The 23933-nt window shown below is 37.3% G+C and overlaps 1 protein-coding gene across 5 annotated transcripts in view; it reads right to left on the reverse strand.

Moving 5' to 3' along the window:
• Positions 1 to 23933, reverse strand: part of BANP (BTG3 associated nuclear protein) — a 152549-nt gene that overhangs the window by 127628 nt on the left and 988 nt on the right. For 4 of the 5 annotated variants that reach the window (XM_055818583.1, XM_055818582.1, XM_055818581.1 and 1 more), the window contains exons 2-4: positions 10002 to 10146; positions 8555 to 8649; positions 7052 to 7251 (exon numbers count right to left, since the gene is read on the reverse strand). In XM_055818583.1, the coding sequence (XP_055674558.1) occupies positions 7052 to 7251; positions 8555 to 8649; positions 10002 to 10071 (365 nt within the window). In that variant the 5' untranslated portion in view covers positions 10072 to 10146. Of the gene's footprint in view, positions 1 to 7051; positions 7252 to 8554; positions 8650 to 10001; positions 10147 to 18035; positions 18088 to 23933 lie in introns of all 5 variants that reach the window. The other variant, XM_055818580.1, reaches the window with a different exon arrangement.

Genomic DNA, 23933 nt, shown 5'->3' on the forward strand with positions numbered 1-23933 from the left:
ACAAGGATTTCTGAAAACCTGATGAGCTCCAAAGCTTCTCCAAATAAAACCTCTGTAAAACATTCGAACACCCCAAATCGCTGACTGTATTTTCAAGACATCATCTGTAACACTCCACTCCCTCTCACCCCCAAAATAGTGGCTTAATTTTACATCTTCTACTGAACTGCCTGCTGAGTTGTCTCGAGGACTGAATTGGCTTCTAGAGAAATATTTTTTCAGATCTAAAGTTCAGTGCATGAGATCAGGTTCACAGCAGGCAGAGTAATGTACCTGTAACTTGAAAATAAACCATATACCATACGTCTTTCAGGACACTATATTCCTCAATACATGCTTTGTTTCAAACTGGCTACTTAAAAAATAAAAATCTTCCTGGAAATTGAGAGTATTCAGATCTGAAGAGGGTGTATTTCCAGGAAGAGACAGTTAGCGCTTAACTTCAGTTAAAGACAGTAGCAATTCCAAAGGTTTACGGTGTTAATTTATTTATCACTGAATTTTAAAAAAAAAAAAAAAACAACAAAAAAAACCAAAAAAAAACCCCAGCCATAAATTAATCTTTGATGGTGGTTTACATCACCTAATGAGTTATAGTATCAACCACAGCAGATGTGGGAAAGAGGTTAACTATATACACCAGAGACTCAACAGCCACTATTTAGCGATAAGGACTGAAGAATTACTATTCTTTCTAAAAGCCTAGATTAGCATAGTCGGATTATTTATTATAAACTATAAAAATCCTTATGATAGAAGTACAACAAAAATGAAAAAGCTATTCAGTACCTGCTAACATGAATTTAGGTTGGTCAAGAGGTAACTCACAGGAAAAAAATATTTAAAAAATAAATTCTAGCAATTTGGGGTTTTGTAACAATACCTTGATTATATTTCTTTAGGTTGGTTTGTTTGTTTTCCTAAAGGCTTTATGCAGGAGCAACAGTAGTTTTGCTAGATCTAGAGGAACAGTCATCCTACAGTTCTTTCCTCCCCAAATCCTTTACAACTGCTTTACAACTTCACTTAAAATCATCCCAGTTTTCAATTTTGCATTATTTGACTACAAAAACCACTTGTAAACAACGAAACTATCACACACCAGAAACAGAGATCTGGAACTTGGGAAATCCAGAGCCAAAAGGCTTGCCAACTGGCACGCTGCAAACAAAGCGGATGGACAAATCCTGTTCTTCAAAACCTATTACACCTTGTTGATTAAACTTAATGGTAAAACAAACATATTAATGATCTACACCTACAAAAATAAAGCAAGTTCATACACCCCATCTGGTACACAACTGCATCAAGCCTTCTCTTTTGCATGTAAAAACTTGCTTTGTATCTTAAGACAAAAAAAAAAAAAAAAAGAAAAGAAAAAGAAAAACGCTGTTTTCTAAAACTAGCTGATTGAACCTGCCAACACCCCAATTAGCTGCAGACAAGACAGTCTGAAGCACCTCCAATTTAATAAGCTTATGTCCAGCCCACTAACAAGTCTTGTTCAAGGATACGTGTTTGCACATTAACGGACTGCATTAAACTGCAATTCCATTTAACTCTCCAGCTCCCATTAAAAATAAAAATACATGCAATTCTCAGGGATCAGTATCCTTAATCAGTTAGCCACAAATGCATATGGTAAAGAATCAGATGTATGTGGTTTCCATTTCATCATAACAAAGGCTCAAGGAGAATGCCTGAACAAAAGAAAAATTCCATTTACCTATGGAATACTCCGCATTTCATCAGAAGCACTTCTATAATTAAGTATGAAGAAAACAAAAAATTTACATTTAAATCCTCTCCAAAATGAATACACTTTTTAAAACTGCTCTCAATTACATTTATTTACCCAACATGAATTTCCAAAGTAACAGACCAGCATTGTACAAAGTAGTATTTGCACAAAATAGCCGTAAAAACAAATGATGGAGGGTTCTGCAAAACCAAAACAAATTCCTATGTTATCTGAAGCAACCAACCTTAACCATTTACACTAGGGCTTACCCACTCACAGAAATGATGAATGGAAAGACGTTGACAAAAATAACACTGTTTCTGGACTGAAATCTTTCGGATTAAATATTTACTTCAGAACATGGATAAAAGATTTCAGTTGCACTGTCACACTGTGTGTTCATCAATTTATAAATCTCAAGACCTGGGCACATGCTAAATTTCAGACTTATCATTTGAGGCTGCCATTCTGACAGGCCATCAGGCATTGCAGCAGTTCTCATATCCAAGAAACTTTCAGCAGCCACTGGAATTTTTGACCAGCATGGTACCTCATAAAGAAAAGAGGTTAGAGGCTTTTAATAGCCATACTGCCAGGAAATGTTGCAGACAGAGGAAGAGAGTCAATCACTTCCTGGATGGAAAAGCAGGGCTGTACTAATGCTGCACAAAGCTGGACAAAGCTCAGAACACAGGGACAATACACATACTCCCATCACTAATTTATTACCTTATTTTGCTACTGTTCTTGGCTCTTTTCGAGCTCCATATAGTTCAACATAACTCTGTGCAATCTAAGGATTTTTGCCATCCATTCTACTAGTTCTGAAACCTTCTGACAGTCCTTCTTCCAATAAAGAAATTTAAAAATTTCTATTAACATTATGCCTTTGTAGGCAATCCTGACAACTACGTATTTTTAAGCAGCAGCCACTAAAGATTGAGAAAATAATTTCTAAAACTCTTATTTCCCCCCCCCCCCCCTCAAAGAAAATGAGATTTAACATCATGCTGTTTCTCCAATCCCAACTAATACTTTGCATTCTTACGTCCAAATCTGACTAAAAGAAAGAGGTCAGAGATATTAACACCTGTTAAAATCTGAGGCTGGGGTAAGGACAAGCCCAAAGGCTACACCCCACTAACAGGAAAGTCAGAAAGGTCTCATCCCTTACCCCACGGCAGCTAGCTCCAACAGTCACATATGCTACTATCACGGGAGATTTCAAAATTCCACAGCAGGAGGCATCATGGACCGCATGGAATGTGAGGCTTCTCCAGTGAAAAGGTAGAAGACGTAGGACAAAACCCTATATGAAACCATGCTTGTTTAGTTCTGTTTTTCATGTGGTAATTCATTGAAATACCACAGCTACAAGTCTTTCTGTATTGTTTATGGCCTATTGCTGTTTCCCCCGGAACAGTTTACATCTCGCAAATTCAGAATTACTTACTTTCAAAGGAAATGTTCTCCTGTTAATTTTTGCTGTAGCTTAACTTCTTACTTGGAGATCTAAAAGTTAGCCTATTGTTCCTCTCTATCTCAGCTGTTCCTACAAATTTTTCATTATACAGCACCACATAACCTTTATTTTCTTCATCTGTACTGCAGTTAACTAGTATATAATGAACAGGGGGGTAAGAGTAAACAATATGAACAAAAGAACTGAGAAAACCCAGCTTTCATGAAGACGTACTTATACAAAATATCAAGAGCAACAAACAGTACTGTAACTTCTGAATTCAGTATTTCATCGCTTTTCAAGAAACATCAGCAAGCCTTCAGAAATCACATATCTAGGAAAGGATGCTGGAAGATTTCCACGCATGTAATTCCTCATGTGTTTAATAAAGAGACAGAAAGCTGCATTTCTGTCCTCGGACCTAATAACACCGGGTGGTTCTTGATAAAAACTTCTGCTTCATTTCCCTAATAAGAATTTTTAAGACACAGAAACATCAGTTTGGCACACAAAAAAGGCATAAGTTATCCCAAAAAATCAACATTAAGTTTGCTAGAAAAGACAACTGATCACTGAACATAAATCTGACAGCCATTACAAAGCAAGGCACCTGCCGCCCTAATGCAGCTACATGGACAGATTATACTTTATCGCTCCATCTCATAAGCAGTCAGTGTACAGTGCTGTACACAGCACATCATAGTCAAGGCAGGCCATAGTGCGTAGCTGTGAATTCACTTGGCACACTGCAACTACACAGTTCCACCCAAGATGACACAGAAGAAAGTTCCTCTGTTCAAGTCATCCTTGTTTTCATCACACGATGACTTAAGCATATTTCAAATGACAAGTTTTAGGAAATTAATTTTAAAAGCACAGATACCACAAAGCAATCAAACTGTTTTTATAACGCATGGTTCATACGCTTTACTGTGTGCACTGCTGTAAAACAGATTTTGATTAAGTAAAATTTGCAACAACTTAATGCACGTAACTAAATTGCCAGAAACACCATAAACAAAATTCACTATAGAGTGGAAGAGAAAAGACCACACAGTTATTTATCAAGAAAAAAAAAGAAAAAAAAAGAGTCTGCTTTACTGGCAGCACAGCACCATCTGGTTGACACGCTTTTGCTAACTACATTTTCAATAGTGGCAAACCTGGTATATTACTGTAGCAGTAGAAAGAGGAGAAAGAAGTTAAAGAATATCATTCAGATGTAGAATCTGAAAATCACTGTCCAAAATACTAACTCTTGTTGGCAGCTCTCCATTGCCATCTGCAAGGTAAGGGGAACAGGGAACTATACAGAGTTGATACAACAGAACAGTCCCTGCAGGCTTTAATTGGAAATAATCAACAAGCCTTGAAGGTTTTTATGAATGAAACGGGGAATTCAATGAAACATTCTAGCTCTGTGAAACTGACCCGCTACTAACGCCAAGTTAAACACATACACCCCGAACTGTTTTCTTTTGAGCCATATAGGCCACAGACTGCTACAGGAACAAAAAGTCCTCAGTGTGTTATTGGCAAGATGCATTCGATAATGTGCAACTTCATACTAACGTTAACAAGTATTCGGGGCAGAGGATCTTACAGTCTTCCAGACTGATATCTAAATTATGTTCAGACTGTTTGAGAAGCCATCATCATAAATTCATACACCCAAACCAAAAGATTAAACACCAAACTCACCATTAACACACAGGACAGATTACTGATGGCTACAGAAATTAAAAAAAAACAAACAAAAAAATCCCACACCTCAGGTCTGACAAATCCCCTAAGAAACTCAAAATAGTACAATTTACAGAGAAAAGCACTCACTGATCATGAACTAATAGATTCCTAAAGGGGCCATATATTTCTGGAAGTGTTTTTGAAGCCTTTTGTGTGCAAACCACAGTAAGAAGTTCAGCTTATGCACAAGAACTTGAAGATCGCTAATACAACGACAGAAAAATTAACAACAGATTTAAAGAAGCTTCCTTGAGAAGTAATTGTTGATAACGGGTATTAAGTGAAAACATTGGTATAATGTTCTTGTTACTTGCTCTATGATCCAAACAGTTATTCCCTGTACTTTATTTATTTTGATATAGAATTTATCCATAATTGACCTTTACAGTGCATGACTGGGAAGCCTTCAACAGCATAGGTAAATGTAGACACAGCACCTATTTTAAAGAAAAATTAACTGGAAAAAGGGAAAAGGAGGTTGTCCAACGGTCACAATGCTCATCACAGGCACAAGAACAAAGACCACTAAGGGAATTCTGAACTGGGGCCCAAATATTGTATTTGGACATCTAAACATGAATACTGTTTTGGAAAAGTTTGAGTACATCAACTGTTCCTAACTGGACAGGTGACTTGTTACAACAAAAGGAGCAGAAAGTACCCAAATTTACACTGAACATAAACAGGACATTTGAACTTTTAAAACAGATAAAAAAACAAATTGGGTTCTGTATAATTTTAGATTTTTAAACACAAGTAAGGTATCTTTTAGAAAGGTTAGACTACATTCATCAGAAGTGATCATACTCCATGAACATTTGTGAAGTAACAGTCTGCATTATGCAACAGGTACAGCTATGTGAGCAGAGTTTATTCCTCTTACACAAAAATCTCAAACTCTGAACCCTTTTCGCAGTAAGGTTATGCTCCATCCTGTTTTGTAAATGCATGAACTGAAAGATACCATAATGAAATGCCATTACAACCTTGAGATAAAGTTTTTAACGTAAAATACCTGTTATAAAAATAGCAATACTGAAAGAAAAGAAAGAAAAATAAAGCAGGGACCAAGTAGTGACCCAGTAGAAAAAGGGTGATGTTTATGGAGGGTTGGGTTTTTTTTCTTCCTTACCTCACATGGATAAGACCCACAACATAAAGCAAGGTACTGATTTTTTTCTGTAGACCTCTAGAGTAGTGCAACTGAAACACTGCACTGAGTATAACACACCAAAAGATATACTCAAAATAATTTTCAGATATTGACAAAATTCAGGGGGAGTGATGAAAGACTGGCAAAATATTAGTTAAGTTAGCAAAGTTTGACTAGAATGCTATGGCATGTGGAAGTTGTCTATACACCTTTGTAATGGAGAATAAAGCGTAATTATGTAGAGAAGCATTAAGGGTTTTTTAGCTATAAAAATATGAATGAGGAGGAAAAAGTTGTTAGAAGAGTCTCTTGATAAGCATACTTCTCTGGCTGGCTTCATGTCCAGGGTAAAATGACATGCACGTCAAGATTTAGATATTTTAAACCATATTAGGCAACTCACACATAAAAGGTACTGCAGGTAAAACTTGCTCTTTCATCAAAGTGGATTAGATTCATTTAACAGATTTTCCACCTCTGGCTCCTAACCCCAAAATAAGCACAGATATTATTCTAGCAAGAGTCTTTAGAAAACAAGCACATAAAACAAATACCATTGTATTTCTGGTGAATAAAAGAAAAATGAGAAGCAATTAGAATGATTATGAACTCATTAACTCAAAACAGGCACATGAATAAAAGCCAGGCAAGTCTAAAAAACCTGTCTAAAATAGCTGATGAGACTTTTCCAGAGGATGGATGAATCAGTCCGGTTTAAGTCAAAATGAAATGTGGAAATAGTTGCAAACTGTCCATGGACCAGTGTCTCATTCTAAGTAACATCATGAAACTGGTACAAAAATTACCTTCAAGATAAATTAACTCTACATTCATAAACAGCATGCCAAGCTCTTGACAGCTATACAGAAAGCTGGAGAGCTTGATGCCAAAGAAATGGATCTACTTTGTTTTAAAAAGCACATTGACGAGTAATCTGTTCTTTTCTTACCATCGTACTTTATTGCACGTCTGTGTAGCGCCAAGAGGAGAACCTGCCACCATGGGGACTTGGATGGGGCTATGCTGTTTGTTCATGACAAGATCCAACTTCTCTTCCAATGATTTACAGGTAGCCTCTAGTGCCAGCAACTTTGCCTCAATGCTATCCAACCGCAGGCATATTGTCTGATTAATGGAATACAGGAATGACTAGAAAGGGGAGAATGCAAAAGAAACCGATTTTAAAGACTTAGACATTTATCTTCAGCAACATACACGTAAGGAAGCTCCAGATAAATGTGACTGGAAAACAATTCTAAAGGAACTAACCGTGTGCCTAGTGACAAAATTCAGCCACGTACAAAACTGATGACATCCAGGAGCATTTTAGCATTCTCAGATTCTTCCAGATCTTTATTTAGAAGCCAAAAGCATCTGAGCCAAACACATTTTCACCTAAGCACTTTGTTAGTATGATTTCATACACCACAAAATCATTTAAAATGACATGCCAAAGCTTTTCATTTGATACACATAAAAACAAAAGGATTATAAATCTATGAACACATCCTCCTGGATAAAGTTAAATAAGGGTTTTTTTCCTGCCCAAACAAATAAATTCAGATGATTACAGTGGAAATTATATCAACACAAATAACCTCAGAGACAATTAATGCCACTCACTTACATTTTCCCCTGAGCAGCGAATCAAGAAAAGCAAATAAATAAAATCTGTTTTCCTAAGCAATTTCATTCAAAAGAAAGCATATTCTACTTGGTTTCTCTTGGGAAAAATAGGCCATTAAAGGGTAATGTTGCTTTGTCCTTTGCAAACAGCAACTGTGCCATCTTGTGGCCCTCCATCACAAGCCACACACCTCATCAAGCTGGTTTACAGCGCTGCTCCCCTGCTGCTCTTTCAGTACAGAACTACAGTTTCTATGGCCATTTCAAAAATATAGAATTAGACACTACGTAACGTGTGTGGCAATAAAATACTACCCATATACTTATGCTCCAAGAGAAAAAAAAAACACACCACCTAAAGCACACTGGTAAGAACAGCAGGGGAAGTTCTGCAAGTACAGAAAAGCCTGAGCTACTGAGCCTGAACCAAATATAGTTTAACTATTAGGAGAATGTTGTTTTAAAATAATAATTTCAAATATGCTGAAAGAATCTAAAAATTCTAATATAATCACATGCTCAAGTTTCTCTTGTAGGCCAACTTTATTCACTTTTCAAAAAATGTACCAATAGTGATGTTTGAGTCACTGGAACTAATTCTGATGACATTTTATACTGCATATAATTTTTTTGTCACTGATTTTACATTGAAAAATTAGGCAATCACTATGCACAAAAATGAAGAAACATTTACAAGAAGGCTATGAATAATTCCAGCATTACATATAAACAGTTTGTTTTACATTCTTCTCTTTTAATGTATTTCACTAAGAAAGCTAACTTCATTGGTGTTACAGATAAAAAGAGAAAAAGGCATTATCATAACCTTAATAGAGGGATCTTGGCAGTTAATTTCTATACGCTGACGTTTCAGAGCAGGCTCTACATCATCATCTGTTACTTCATGATTCTCCAACACAACTGCAAAGAAAAATAAACATTGCCATAGTTTATAACACAAGAGGACAAGGCTCAAATGGAAGATACATTAAATGGATAAAACAAACAAATGTAAAAGGCATTTAATTAACATACCGTATGTATTCTTTTACACTTGGGTTTTCTCTTGAAATATGGCAATGGTTTACTGCTTCTCAAAAAAACATTTATCCAAACCTAGAACTGTTTCAAATGCACTGAAGATTTAACTCTGAAGCGTTACCTTGGTTATTTTTTATAAGGAACTTACCACGACGTAGCAGAGTTGCCACATTGGCTGTTCTGCTTTGACAGACACTACAGGTTTCTCAACCCTCATGTTTACATAAAACAATAAAAAGAATTAGTAAGTTCCAAAATAGATACTTACATATGCAGGCCTATAGGTTCTAACAGCCTTTCATCTAAAGATAAACATTTTGAAGAAAACATTAACAAAAAAGAATTTAGAATTGGAATTTAGAACTAGAAGACCTGGCTGATAAAAATCCAGAGGTAGAGCCCTGAACAGCTTCCCGGTCAGAGCATCACCTTGGACCAGGTTCAAGTTCCTTTACACAACTGAGCAAAGGAAGACTTGTTTAAGGTTGACCATACCACAGCTGACAATCTTGAACACCAAGCTACTAGGACAGGCAGGTCCTCGCTTCTCCTCCAGCTCTTTGGGAACATTTCTGAAGCAACTTTTCCATTTTGCATCATAGTTTTTTTGATATGTCTTTCTATTTTCCGTAACTGTAGTTACTGTTCTTGCAGTCACTTACGTGTAATGGCAGCGTAAGATCAACGTCTACAGCCGATCGCAACAGGCTTTCACTTAGTAGGTCAAGTTCTAAGCAAGAGGTGTCACAATATTTACTTTCAGAATTGTTTTTCAATTTTATTGTAATTGCTGTATGTACAAAGAATGTTAATAATGTATGAGAGTAACTATTTTACAAGCGAATATCCATTCATAATAGATGGGTGATAGTTTTCACTTGAAGGAAAGCCTAAAACATGTGTTTGGTCTGGAGAAAAGATTGCAGGAGGCCGTATTTCTTTCAAAGTTTCCGGGACTAGTCTATCCCTGCTCAAAAAAAGCCCCAGGCAACAAAGCCTTTAAAAGTAAAGTAAAATAAAATAATAAATAAAACACCCCACTGATCTAAAAGGTATTGAAGTTATACAAGTTAAGCTATTGAAAACCCTGTATGTAGTCTTAAGAAGCACCTCAAAAAATCTGCAGCACTGCTTTATATTTTTTAAGGAAAGCTCAACAGTGATTTCCACCTTGTTAACTGGCAATATTATAAATGATCTTTCTCATGCCATCACTACAATCTCTACTGTACCTGGGTTATCTGGAGTCAAGTCTTCAACAGCAATCTGAACAACATCTGCCAAATCCTGTTCTGACATCATTCAGGACCAGGCAGCAATATCCAGTCAAACACCACTGCAGGTCCACAAGTAAGGAATTTTACAAGTCATGCAATCCTGAAAAACAGCAGCAAGAAGAGTGTTAATACAGACATACTTGATATGTCAGTATTGCCTTGATTTCTTCATTCTTCCTCTATAAAAGCAGATGCAGTTCCCAACAGGAGCAACCAAACTACAAAGTGATCATTCAGTGGTATCAACTGCTACTTTATTCACTAGCCTCATCAAAGAGCAAAGGACAGAACTACCTGCATCACCTCTATGAGTAAATCTTTCTACACTAGGACTGAGACAGGACCTCAAGCTTTCCTTGCTGATCCACCTTTCTGCATTTTCCAAAAGGATCAAGAGAACGTTTAGCTTCAGAGATCTGACAGCTCATCAGTACGAAATACAAAATAAATTTTTTTCTTTAAAATCGATATTTTTTTTTTAGAAGTTTTAAGAGCATACGAGACCATTGCTAAACTGCAGGGGTTTAATTTACAAACTATTACTTCAGTCTTGGAAGTGATCAGACTTTAGTGCAGACCTAAAGGTTCTAACAGCCTTTCATCTGAAGGTAAACATTTTGAAGAAAACATTAACAAAAAAGAACTGGATTTAGAACTGGCTGGTTAAAATATAGTCTTGAGATTGCAAAAGCATATGAAGTTCCCAAGCTATGTTAGATTTGCAATTACTGCATTCTGTACAGACCTACGTCCACACAGGATCCTTACATGTATGAATCTTAACAGGCCTCTAAAATCTTCATAAACTTTCAGTGAGGACAGGGAACTTCCTTGCAGACAATTGTAACTAGACTTAGAGTAAAACTTGACTTTTTGTTACCTGGCTATTGAACTTGCCTGGTTTTTCTACAGCTCAGCTCTAATTAAACCATTTTCAGAATATGGTCCTGATTTTAAAGCCAAAATATTTCTCAGCCCTGCTCCCTTGGAATTCTCTGTCAAGGTTATTTATTAGTGTTTTAAGAGAAATCTTCAGCCTGTAAAATTGAATTAAAATCACTGGAACCATTCATATCTGTGCTTTCCCACAGTTTACAAAGGGATAGACACTGAATACTGAGGGATCGGCCCATTTTTTTCCTTTTTAACCTGAAGCAAAAAACACTACGGAGATAATTTGAGGTTTACCAATGGAAATGGTAATTCATCCCTTAATGCTGACAATGAATCAAATCCAACTATGCATACAGATTTTCCTGTTTTCCTCTTTCCCTCTTGCACTCGAGTGCAAGAAAGCCGTGAAGCCAGACAGGTGGAGTACAGATTTTTGAAGAGAGCAACACAACCTACAGAAGAATTTTGAGACTGGCCCGAGCAACCGCTGCACACTGCGAAAGCCCATCTCAGGAGGAGGACTCCCCACACATCAGAATTGTTTACTCAAAATACCAGCACTGCCAATACTGAGTCATTTGAAATTCTGATCATGGTGAAAAACTGTTGGGACAGCACAGACTGTGGCAGCACGCCCAAAAAAACTGGCAATACATTAGTGCATATGGATGCCATTTTGGCAAATTGTATTTGCCATTTCTGAGAAATCCTGGTAACCAGCCAGGCTTAACATAATAAAACAGCTGTGCTACAGTTACTGTTTCATAATGTTACATACTGCTAGTAATATTAAGAACCCTGCCCTTAACTTGAAGGAAGACATCCACCACTCCAAACACTAAAAAAGGACAAACTAGAACAAAACCCAACTTTTAAAACTGTCTATTTACACAAATCAAGATTTCCCTGATACCTCACGTTGCATTTAAACCAGTTATAGCTACAAATACATCAATATTTTATAAAACATTCCAAAGGATTTGCAATGCTTTTGTTTAAATCCACTTTAATACTTCATGTGATGCACATATTTAGCCTTCCAAAATTCATTATAGAAAAAAATCACTGAAATTCAACCTTTCTTCAACACAAACAAAAAATAATTTCACATTTCTGACATCTGCTCTCCAGCTCTCATGGGTCATAGTCTGAAAGTATTCAATCTCACATCAGAAAACTACCACCGGAATATTCTGTCACGGAGCCTTAAAACACAGGCATAACAACCAAAATATGACCGGTAGAACAGCTACTACACATACACAGCAATGTATCTTCATAACATTAGTATTTATTTCCATTTAAACAAATTTTATTACAATTTCAGTGTTAAGACACAGCTTATAGGCAATTAGCCAATATCCTGATGGAACACATTTTTGCCTTCTCAACAGGCAGAACAAAATATACTTCTGCTGTCACCAGACACAGCGAGCTCCTGTATCAAAACATAAGGGGAAAACAAACAAATTTGTTATTAACACTAGACATGTGGATTAGGAAACCAACGCCCACTGGGTACTGCAACCAACAACTCTAATAACACGGCCATCTTCCACATTCAGAATTTCAACTTAAAATAGAAAATTTTAGCAGTGGTCTAACTTTCCTTTCAGAACCAAGACTAAAAGCCCGATAAAAATTAACAGCATTAGATTAGTTTATCAGCTTTAAAAAGCCTCAGTAAACAAATTCAGAATAACTTTGCCAATACAGTTACCACATACTCTACTCAGTGAAGTATTTACCACCATTTCCTCCTGTAAAACACTACTTTGCCTGAAGTTTGCTATATGTTCCCAAGCATCTTTTGTTTTCTTTTTTTTTTCCCCTTTCTTTCTTCTGGCTGAAACCCTAGTCCTCATTAAATCTAAATTACGTATATGTACACTGGCATTAAGCCTCCGATGCTGAAATATTACCTGGAACAAAACATTTAGCTATAAGAAAGAAATACTAACAGAAAGCCAGGAAGCTGAGGATAAACTACAACAGGGACACGAGATATGCCCACTTCTCCCCCAAGCAGCATATGGAAGTTGGATCAACAGAGCAGTATTTTATAGCCAATTTGCTATTATCTGAGGGAGGGGTATGGGAAGACAGCTGATAACCAGACAATGGAAAATATCTCATTAACACATACGCTACAGGAGGCCTTGGCCAGCCAAACTCAAACTGACTCCAGCTGAGCTTTTAGGTGGATCTACACCGCACTCATCACTTCTCCTGGAGGGCTTTTTTGGGGGGTTGGAAGAGACTGCTTCAAGTCCTACCCAACGCCAAAACTGAAAAACAGCTTATGGTGTGTATCAGAGTGATGTGATTTCCTCCCACCTCCATTACCGCTTCAGCCCCGGGTGCCTTCGGTTCTCAGTTACCTCAGATGCTTCTAAACCCTTCAGACCTCTTGCAGCACGTAGCTGACGGATCAGCTCTTTTACTGTCCACCCTTTCCCCAGCCCAGGCACTACTGTGGTAAACCTGGCCTCATAAAGCCACCAGAAGCCCACTCCTGTTGTATAAAGCAGCACAAACTAAAAATTGTCTCATGCTTTAATCACAGTGAATAATGGAAATAATCACACATAGCAAACATACTGCATTAGCCCCTTATTACCTCCCAAAGGTAACATCTTTTTTCAAAATTTGAGAAAACAGCCCTAAGATTTCAAGACACAACAAGCATCAATATGGAGAAACAGAACTAAATCTTCTAAAAATATATAGCCTATTTCATCACTCATCAAAATTTTAAAAATATCAATTTCCCTGTTTATGTATTGAGTTGAATGCGAATACAAACACTCCTCCCTGTTCTTGGCATTTCATGTTCAGAATCAAAGCCAAAAAGGGGGGCAAAGTGCCTACAGCATCCCTATAGCCACTTGCAAGGAGGTGGCTCTGGTACTGGAACACTCAGAAAAAGGGATCAGAGACAGCTAAATGTGTAAATTCAAAGCAGATTAGATAAAGTGCACTAAATGTCTCTGCCAATACTCTTACTCAGAATTGATACACTTACCACAGAATCAAAGTAGCCTTTGTTTAATTTAGGAAATTAGTATTTGTAAGCAACTAAATTAAATTCACCTGAACTCTAGATTAGCTTTTCCACACACATGTTTAATGCAATTAATTAATCTATTTTAAAACATTAATTCAGAATAATTCTTCTGAGCAGTCCCTTGTAAACAAACCTATTTACTGAAATATCTGATGGCTTCACAAAGTCACAGGGCATCATTCCAAAGTGTATAATCAAAAACATCCAATGCCTTGTTAACATATAAAAACATGCACAAAAATTCTTCTCTCTCATACTAATTAGGGAGGGTAAACAATGTATTTTGAAAAATTTTTTTTCCAGAGCTCTAGTCTACTTAGGGTGTTTAAGTGAACTTCTCTTACTTGGGCAGCTAATCACTATTTCTCAGTGCTATACACTGATGAAGGAAAAAAACCTCTCATAAACTTCAGCTTGCACTATGACAAAAATTTAGTTCCAATTGTGTGAAAAAAGCTGAAGAATGCCATTTTACTTTGCCCAACCCAAAAGCCCCAAATCTTTAAGGTCCCTTCCAACCCAAACCATTCTATGAGTCTATGAAATGTTTTTCCTCTTCATTCTTCCTTTGAATCAATTAAGGCCAATTTTCAAATATGCAATTTCTGTTACAAATATATATTCTCCTCTATACAACCACTGTTAGCCAATCAGCCCATTTTTCTGAGCCTAATATCTACCATGACTGGGACAAACAAACGTCCTTGTCTTGCAAAGAGCTACAATTTGCCAACACTTTAAAAAAGTCTTCCAAAACAGCAAACCAGCTAGGCTGCAAGGGCAAGCCTAATGATAAGAACGTATTTGATGCATGCAAGGGCATTAATCCTCTATGAGGACAACTTTGTGCAGAAGTAAAATGACCTTATGCTGTAAAGGGATTACAGTACATAGACCACACACCCTCCAAAAGCGAAGATCCACAGAGGGTGTAACACTCATTAACTTTACCGCTTCAGTTAAGTCAGTTCAACTTCCCAGAGTTCCTGTCCCTTCAGGGAACGAGCTCAGAAGGAGTACTGAGCTTTCAGTCTCTGTGCAAAGAATAATCCACACCAAGAATGCCTTTGTGCAGCTCAGTTAAATCCACTCGGGAAGCAAATTACACAAAACCAGCAAAAAGGCACTCCAAGTACAAAACAAAATTTTTCACAGCATAATCTTAAAAGAATAACCTGCACACTCAGGTTACAGCCCTGGCTGACCTGGCAACGGATCTGCATCAACAAGTCTGCTGTGTCTTCCCAGGAAAGATCTCTGCGTGGTCCCATGGAACAAACTGGGAAACGCTCATGTAATTCAATACATGAAGTTATTAATGGGTATTACAAGGTTCAGAACCTGACAATGCCCTTTCAGTCTTGCTCTGTGACTTGCAACATTTTTGTAATCCCAAAGTCTGGCTTTCTCTCTAAGATAAAGTCACTTCAGTTGGCAGCTGGAGCAGAGCCTTCCTACACTAATTAATAATTCCCCAACCAACCACATCTGTGCAAATGTTAACACAGTGTAACAAGTGAGGAGTAACATAATCAAAAGCAACAATTTAATAGCATGTAGGCTTAAATGCACTGTAAATACAAGAGCTACCAGCCTCCCTTATGCTCCAACTCTCTGGAGCTGCAGTCTATGAGTATATGAAGTTGAAAACCATTTTCAAGGGGAGGAACCGAGGGGAGGAAGAGATCAGAATTTACACTTTAATAGTACTAAAAACAAAAGGAGAATATTCTAATCTTTCTTTGCATCTGTTTAGCTGTCATCCTTACTCTCAATCCACCTTAAAAGGCAAGTAAAAACATTTGTGTTTTAAATAAACTTCATAGTAAAACTACATAAGCATTTCAGTTTAACCATTTTAAAAATTAGTGTAATAATACACAGGCATCTTTGGTTCAGCCAAAGATCAGGAAAAAAAAAAAGTCTATCCTCCCAAAACATGACAGAAACATTCATCTGTGGGAGCACAGACATCAGCCATAACGTTCTGGAGATAGATACATAAAATAAATATCACTCACAGAGATGCTATGCTGATGGACTCCGGTACAAGTTCTTAAAATACAGACAGCAACAGAAAAAAGGTAACAGCTGCTCCAAGAATAAACGAACTTGGAATTTCTTTGGAGTACAAGATCTTGCAGAGAGGCAGAAATTCTCAAATACTGCTATGAAAGCTCACATTGTTATTATTATTGTTTTGCTTCTAAAAGTATTTCCTCCCCCCTTTTCTTTTTTTCTTCATTCCACCTGGTACAAGCCATTGTTTTGCCTGGATGTCTTTTTCTAACTTTTCTGTGCCATTGGCCACAATCCTAACACAAGGTACAACAAACTGAAACAGAAATACCACTGTCCTGCTTTCCAGTGTGCTCACACCAGCTTCACACGTTCTGGCACACGGAATGACAGCGCTGAGCGTGTGGCCACACACACCAACTCAAGCACAAACTCGCTCTGCGAACCCTGTATAAACACTTTCTGCCGCCATGTGCCAACACCCACACTGCCACATCCTTGATGCAACAACTCCCAAGCAAGCTAGGAAGGATGTGTTAACACCTATTACAACTACACTTTCAGGTGCTTAGACCTGCAGAAAAGTCTGAATTTAATTTTACAGACATATAATCCCATTGAACTTAATGAAACTACCCATATGAACTGGGTATATATAAGCGTTCGCAGATTTAGTGCCTTAAAGCAGAGGTCGGTTTTCTGGTATATTTCATGGTATAATTATTCAGGACACATTCATTAATGCTAGGCACAGTTTGTATGGCTGAAAACCAGCAAACACGAAACAAGCACTGCCCAGACAGCAAATGCAGTATGCAGAACCAGATGTAGTCATGTTGTTTTATTGTTTTCATCCACTAGATGGAGAATCTTTATTGGTAACAGCTCAAAAAAAACCCTGCAAGTACTTAAATTCAAAGAACAAACTTCCAGAATTAGCTTCACATTATTTTACATAAAAGTGTCTCCCAGCCTCAAGGAACTTCTACCCCTGACTAGAATTATTTTTTTTTAGATAGGTAGTCTAGATGTCCTCTGAACTTTGGGTAACTGTACCTTCATTTGAAGTTATAATTTACTACTCTTTTTTTTTTTTTTTTAACCTCTTAATCTATTTTTGTGGTATTTCATGTCGACTTCAAGGATTTCAAACCACTGCCTAACACAATCAGAATTATCTGAGGCAGATCTAAGGCATTTACAAAAACTATCACAGTGCTAAAACTATTTTCCTTTTGTGCCTCAATAAACTCCAAAACATCCTGCTGATGTTGGGAAAGGATGTCTTTTTGTTGAGAGTATCAGCATGACTTGAATGCTTGCAAAGCATACTGCAATTAACGAAGGCAGCTCCACAATATCAGATTCAAAGCAGACCTTAAAACGTCACACCTAACCCACCGTGCCCATGGCTTTACACAGAGGTGGTTGTACCCTTGGGCCTTTCTACACCAGGAACAACTATCCTGAGAGTACGTTTGGTCCTGTGAATTTCCTACTCTGGTGTACTTTCATATCTACCTAGCAAACTGACATTCCTGCTTAAAATGTAAAATCAAAAGCAAAAACTACACTCATGCTATTTCTAGTTGAAACAAATAAGAAAAATAATGGAACAAAACTAGAGCTACACCCCGATTCATAGTCATGTTGTCCACACGCAGAAAGCTCTTACCAGAACGCTGAGTGTATGAGCAAGAGAAAAACTTTGCTTGAAATTTAATACTGTAATGTAAGTGGACTATAAAGCAATCAAGCTTAAATATTTGAATTCTCAGTGCTTTGTTTCCTATTCTCCACCACAAAACTCCAAGGACGTTACAATGTTAGGCTGCTTCAGTAATCCGAACAAGCCATGGTAATCTACAGACTTCAGCAACGACAGGTCTAGTACAATGTGTGCTACTGGCGCAAACACCGTGCACACTGCTCAGCATTCAGTTTTGCCATTTGGCAAAGAAAAGGAAAAAAAACCCTTCCTCCCCAGAAGAAAAACCAAGGTGCAGTACCTGCCCGGTTCCTGAATAAAAGGTGTTATTTCAAGAGCTGGTATTATTCCTCCTGCAGGGAAACAGACAGGAAACAACAGTGATTTTTAAACATCCCACAGAACCTTCCCTGAGAAGTGATTTAAGATCCAAGGTGATGGGGGGAAGACGGGAACTTTCTTTGGAAAGCCAACATTCCAGAAAACACAGGTAGCCGAAGTATCACCGGCTATGAAATCAACTTAGTACCAACTCAGAGCAGGTATCACCCAAAGTTCTTGCACCACACCGATTTTCACAAGCTGAAGACAAAGTAATGCTGCAAATGAGCTCCGCTGCTGCTATTCAAAAGGTCTGCAGAGGTAGCTGAGCAGCTGACTGAGAAAAGCTGTGAGGTCTTCTTCCAGTCCCAGGAATCAAACACATGGAGGAAGGGTACAAGCAGTGCAAACATCTTTTACAGACATCGGAACGTAGTCTTTTTCAGATGAGCCTCCTTTGCAGCAGAGGGATCTGCATTACGCTCACGAAACATCAGTCACTTCATGAAGGACCAAGGCAACACATTTTCTCCCAGCAAAGATGTGTAGAATGGAACAAGGTTTATCACCAGACCTTTCACCCTCAACTTGCAAATGAGAGAAGACTTTGGAGAATGCAATTTTTATCAAATTTGAGTTCTATTACTTCATTTTTAGGGAGGAAAAAAAGTGTACTAAAAACATTTTGAAATCACAATGGTACAGACAGATGTAATTTTGAAAAATTTTAATTCTAATTTCCCATATGAAGTAGACACCAAAAACCCAAAAAGTTCTTTAAGACTGTACACAATGCATTTGTAGCTGCTTTCTAGGTAACAATACCGCGTGTTGGTTAGAAAGTCTTTGAGATACTTTCTGTACAAGCACCGGTTCAACTCAAAAGGATTTTTTTTAAGGAATATATGTACAAGAAGAATAACAGATCTAGATATCAGCTATTTATTCAATATTTGAACCCTTTTTGGAAAGTGGGAAATAAATAGCATAACGAAAGGGTTGCACTAAAAATAAGAGTTCTAAAAAACTGTCAGATGGTACCAGGAGAGCGAAGGAGGTGAAAAAAATTTTTAATATTAAACCACTTGCTAAAACTTGCTGAACAAATGACAGCTTCTGAATATTGACCACCTACATAACAATTTATACCTGATAAAAGCATTTGCAAGCATCTCTAATGTAGCTTCATTAACTATTTCAATATTAAGCAGCTATCCCATCAGTTTCTTTCCTGCTTAACCCTTTAATTCTATTTTACCGTGCAACCATTTGATATTTGTGAAAATCTATGCGATCTTTATTAAGTTGATTTCCCTTTTGCAAGACTGGAAATATACAGTCAAGATCAAAAGATGGGAAATAAAAAAAATTTAAAGGAAATTAGCAGTTTTCAATTTATACCTCTGAAAGCCCAGTTTTTCATTAAGTTGTCCAATCATTTCAGTATTGTAATTTTTCTCCCCTCATAAAAAAGTAATTATATTTATTCAAGAAAACAGCATAATGTATAGTATCACAGATGTTACTTTAAATGACCTCTGAAATGGCATGGCCATTAACTCAATGCAATTATTTAAGAAGAAATGTTTACCAAAGAACAAATTTTAGAGTAGATTAAATTTTCCATGAAGATTCCCTCTTTTGGAAGCCCTCATAATCATGCAGCTTTGGTGGGGCTGGGCTCTGCCTCAGTGGGAAAAGGCACACCAATATGCCATGACACTTGCCGACTCCACAAGGAACGCTTAGTACCAATTTTGGCACCAATGACCACGTGCCAACAGTTACATTATCGGAAAAGCACATAATTCTTCAAACCTTCTAACCTCCAACAACATTTATTCCAGGCTTATAAACAGACCTAGAAGAAAGGCAGTGTGAAGAATAAGCTAGCAACCATACTATATAGAAAAAAACCCAACCTGGGTAACACTTCTGTCTGAAGGACTGAACTACTGAACTCCTGAACACTGTATTACGAACTCTGCCAAAGCAAATATTACTTCACTTTACAAACCAAACACTGCAGTTCAGTTTAAACAGAAAACTATTACTTTTAAATATGTTGCTATAAAGGTGTATGATAATTGTTTTATTAGAAATTTTATTACAATTATCCAACACGTGGAAAAAGCATAACACAACCACACTTTCTGAGGAAAAAGCATTAAACGTGAAAAAAATTAATTATTTAAGTTATGGTAGATAGAAATAGACTTTTTAATAAAAAATATCTAGCTATTCACTTTCATAAACATCAGATTTAGGTTGGAGACTATTATTTGCTCTAAAGAGTTAAAGATAACACCAATTTCAGAATACATTTCAAACTGAAATCAAAGCAGGAGGCAGATACAAGTACATACATAGTTGATGAAACTAAAAACTGGCTCTGACACAGATCTCTCCAAGTTTAGCATCATCCATACTTTCCAATCATAAAGAATCAGAAAGTTCCCTACTTAAAGCCAAGTAAAAGATCATTTAGAAACTTCAGTTCGTGCAGAGCACTGCACATACATTGGGGGAAGCACTGCAGAAATTAGCTGTCACTGTCTAGGTAAAAATGAAAGCCACAGTAACTAAGCCCTGCACCTTGGAGCTGTGCTCTTGGGCCACGCACACCCCAAGAAATACAAGCGCCGCTCCAACATCATGACTACAACACACTACCAACAACAAACTATGCTGGGACTAGAACTGCGTGATGAAAATCCCCATCAGCGAAATTCCAACCGCAAGACACTGCCAAGGAGAAGATCTTGCTCCACGCTGGTTTGCAAGAAAACAGCGCTGCTGAGAAGCCACTTCCATCTGGCCCAACTGCTCTACGTCCCAAGCTGCTGCTCTGCTCAGCTCCAAGACACTGTGTGCGCGTCATGGGGTGCTCTCCCATAATACATCATTTGTCACATCTGTGCAGCACAGCACAGACCCTATGCCAAAATCTGTTTTCCTCTGACCATCATATTCCTTCACCATGTTAAAACTAGCTTTTCTACAGAAAATAACCGCAGAGGCAGTATGTGAACCTGACCTCCTTCAGTGTGTAAGACATCCTTGCTTAGCACACACGTTTTCCAACGGCAGAAGGAATTAAGACTTTCTAATACTGTAACATTCCAGTTTAATTGCCTCTTTGCAGGAAAGAGGCTTTGCTCTATCACTTGGACGCTTTGCCTCGGGAAGTTGTTCAGTCTGAACACAACACCCTAGGACCAGTATGCACTATGACAACCACCTGGCTCAAGTTCCAGGGAAATTTGTGCAAAATGCTTTTTTCTTATGCGTTCAGCTTACCTACAACAAAATCTTTAACAAAAGGAGCAATATAATTTAAATTTTTTTATCATTTTATGTTTTTTCTAGTATATACACTGGAAAAATCTTTGAGCTACCAGTTCCAAGGGGGGTGGGGATAAGAACAGACACCCATGTCGGCAACAGGCTTCTGCTATCATGATGGCCGACATAAAATACACAAGTAATCTGCTTACTCAAAAGTCTTCTATTAGATTTATCTCCTGTAGCTGTCTAGAAAAAGGAAACATTCAAGCTGCTGAAACAGACCTTAGCACTGTTTTAAAATAAAGGGACAACACTAGTATTTTAAGATTCTGACCAAAAATACTTATGAAAATAAACCGAAGAGCATCATTTCAGTAGAAAAATGTAGAGCAATTAGTTCTTCACATTCTGAAATACTTTCATTAGCACAGACCAAACCTGTTTTGCCATTCCCCCTCCCTCCGCTAGAAGAAAAGTACAGCTTTAAACTTGCAAGACTATAATTCATAGGATGTTAAAGAGAGGTAAGTTGATACATTGAACAGATACACTTGTGCCTAAGGAGCAGGGAAGGAAGGGGTGTTTACAGTTTCCTATGAATTCAACTCCACGGGTAGGAGAGATGCATTGGTTTTTCACCATAAAATACAGATGCTCCAATTTTCAGAAGAAAATTTGAACTTAATGTATTTTTCCCTTAAGTGGTCTAAGTCAAGATTTTACAAACAGGAAGCAAAATAGTTTTGTTCAGATGACATTACAAATTATTTTATTTGAAGTCCCAAATGCAAAGGATTTTATGATGTTAATCCTTTCGTGCACTTCTGCTTTACGGCTCAACATGCGAGCTAACAAGTGGTAGGCAAAAATAAGCGCTTAACGGTAGCTTTAAAAACCTGAAACTGCAAGGAAACAAGTGTTTGACATAACTTAAGACATTTTATTCTTTTTATTTTTACTTGGAAAAAAGATTATGATGTAGCCTTTTAATGAATACGTAATGAACAAATCAAAATTACTTCAGCAGTTAACAACTAAATACCAAGTTTCAAACTGAAGGAAATCCAATCTGTGAAAAAAATTTTATTGGCAAAGTTTAGCATACATAGACATTTTGTTGTTCTAATTCTAGTCATTAGCTTTGCATTGTCTCCTCCTACAAGTAGCTCTTGCTGTTCTGCTCAATTCACATAAAAATTTTCTGTAGACCTCTGGGACAAGAGCTTCCGTGCACAAAGAGAAATACCCATCTCTTCCTTTCAAAATGAAGATGCTGAGAGTCTTTACTTTCTAAGGACCAACACAGCATTTTCAGTTCAAGGCAGTCTTCAAGGAAAGACAGGAAGACATTCAAGTTCAGACAAAATGAAGGCTGCACAAACGAAGGTTTAGAAGTTTAAGGAAAAGCTCAAGATGAAGAGGAGGGACAACCTCAAGTCCTTGCGGATGTGAACAATTACTGTAATTAACGAGGGTCTGAATCCCACAGCACTACTATCCCTGCACCTGTGAAGTAGCACTTCTCACCACCTGGAGCTATGACCTGCAGTTCACCTTTCTTCACCTCATCAGTCCCAAACAGTACAGAACAAGTACATTGCCCAGTGTTAAAAACAGCACAGGCAGGAAACAAGACTCTCTCAAACGTGTTTAGCAGAACATGTGCTGATGGAACCCTTTCAGGTGTGAACATGGATAATCAGCAGTCATTATGTTACTACTGTTAATGTTATTATTCAATTACTACTCTGAATGTTAGTCATCAATTACTCTTTTAAAAGCACCTTAAACTTTAAAAGTTGTCCAGTAACCACACAACTTACACACGGCTGAATAATGAAGACATTAAAGCCAGTTACTGCTATTGTAAAACTGATTATAAATTACAAAAAGGAAAAAAAGTTACGAAATATTTTCATCTTCTGAAGGAAACTGAATGTTTCCCAAATCCAAACTCAAATCTTTTTACTCCCTTCAACAAATTAACTAGTCTTTCTTTATAACATCTTTTCAGGTATTCCTGAAAACTGAACTATCGCCAAGTTGTCATTTAGTGTACAGAATAAGGCTCAGTCAGTTTCAGAATCAAATTCTAGTTAGTCTGGTCAATTTCCATGGACATTCACTTTAAACACATACTAACGCTTTCTAACAGAAAAAATCCATTGTTTCAAGAGGTACTGCTATGACGTTATTAAGACAAAGGCACTTTTTTTTTTTCCCTTGGTCTTTGTTTTTTTAAGATCTTGCTTGAGTACTCAAAATTCTACCAATTTTTTGTTTGCATCTTGAAAGCCTGACATCAGCAGGGTACTACACCTAAGGTAACCTCACACCAAAGGCAAAAAAAGGAGCAAAAAACGTTCCAAATTATCATTTTACCATTTGAAAGCTGCTTCCACTGAAGCAGTCACTCAGTTGCTAACACCCCTCCAAAACTGTTTACTTAACAAAAAAAAAAATCTTCGCTTGAGAGCTCTAAAAATAAACTGATACATAAACTGTATGTCCCACAGCAGGATAAAATTACTATATTTGGTTAAGTACACAACCGTTCCCACTGGACAAGGTTTTAAAAATAAAATAAATT

The sequence above is a fragment of the Falco peregrinus genome, chromosome 14, assembly GCF_023634155.1.
Source record: "Falco peregrinus isolate bFalPer1 chromosome 14, bFalPer1.pri, whole genome shotgun sequence".
NCBI lineage: Eukaryota > Metazoa > Chordata > Aves > Falconiformes > Falconidae > Falco > Falco peregrinus.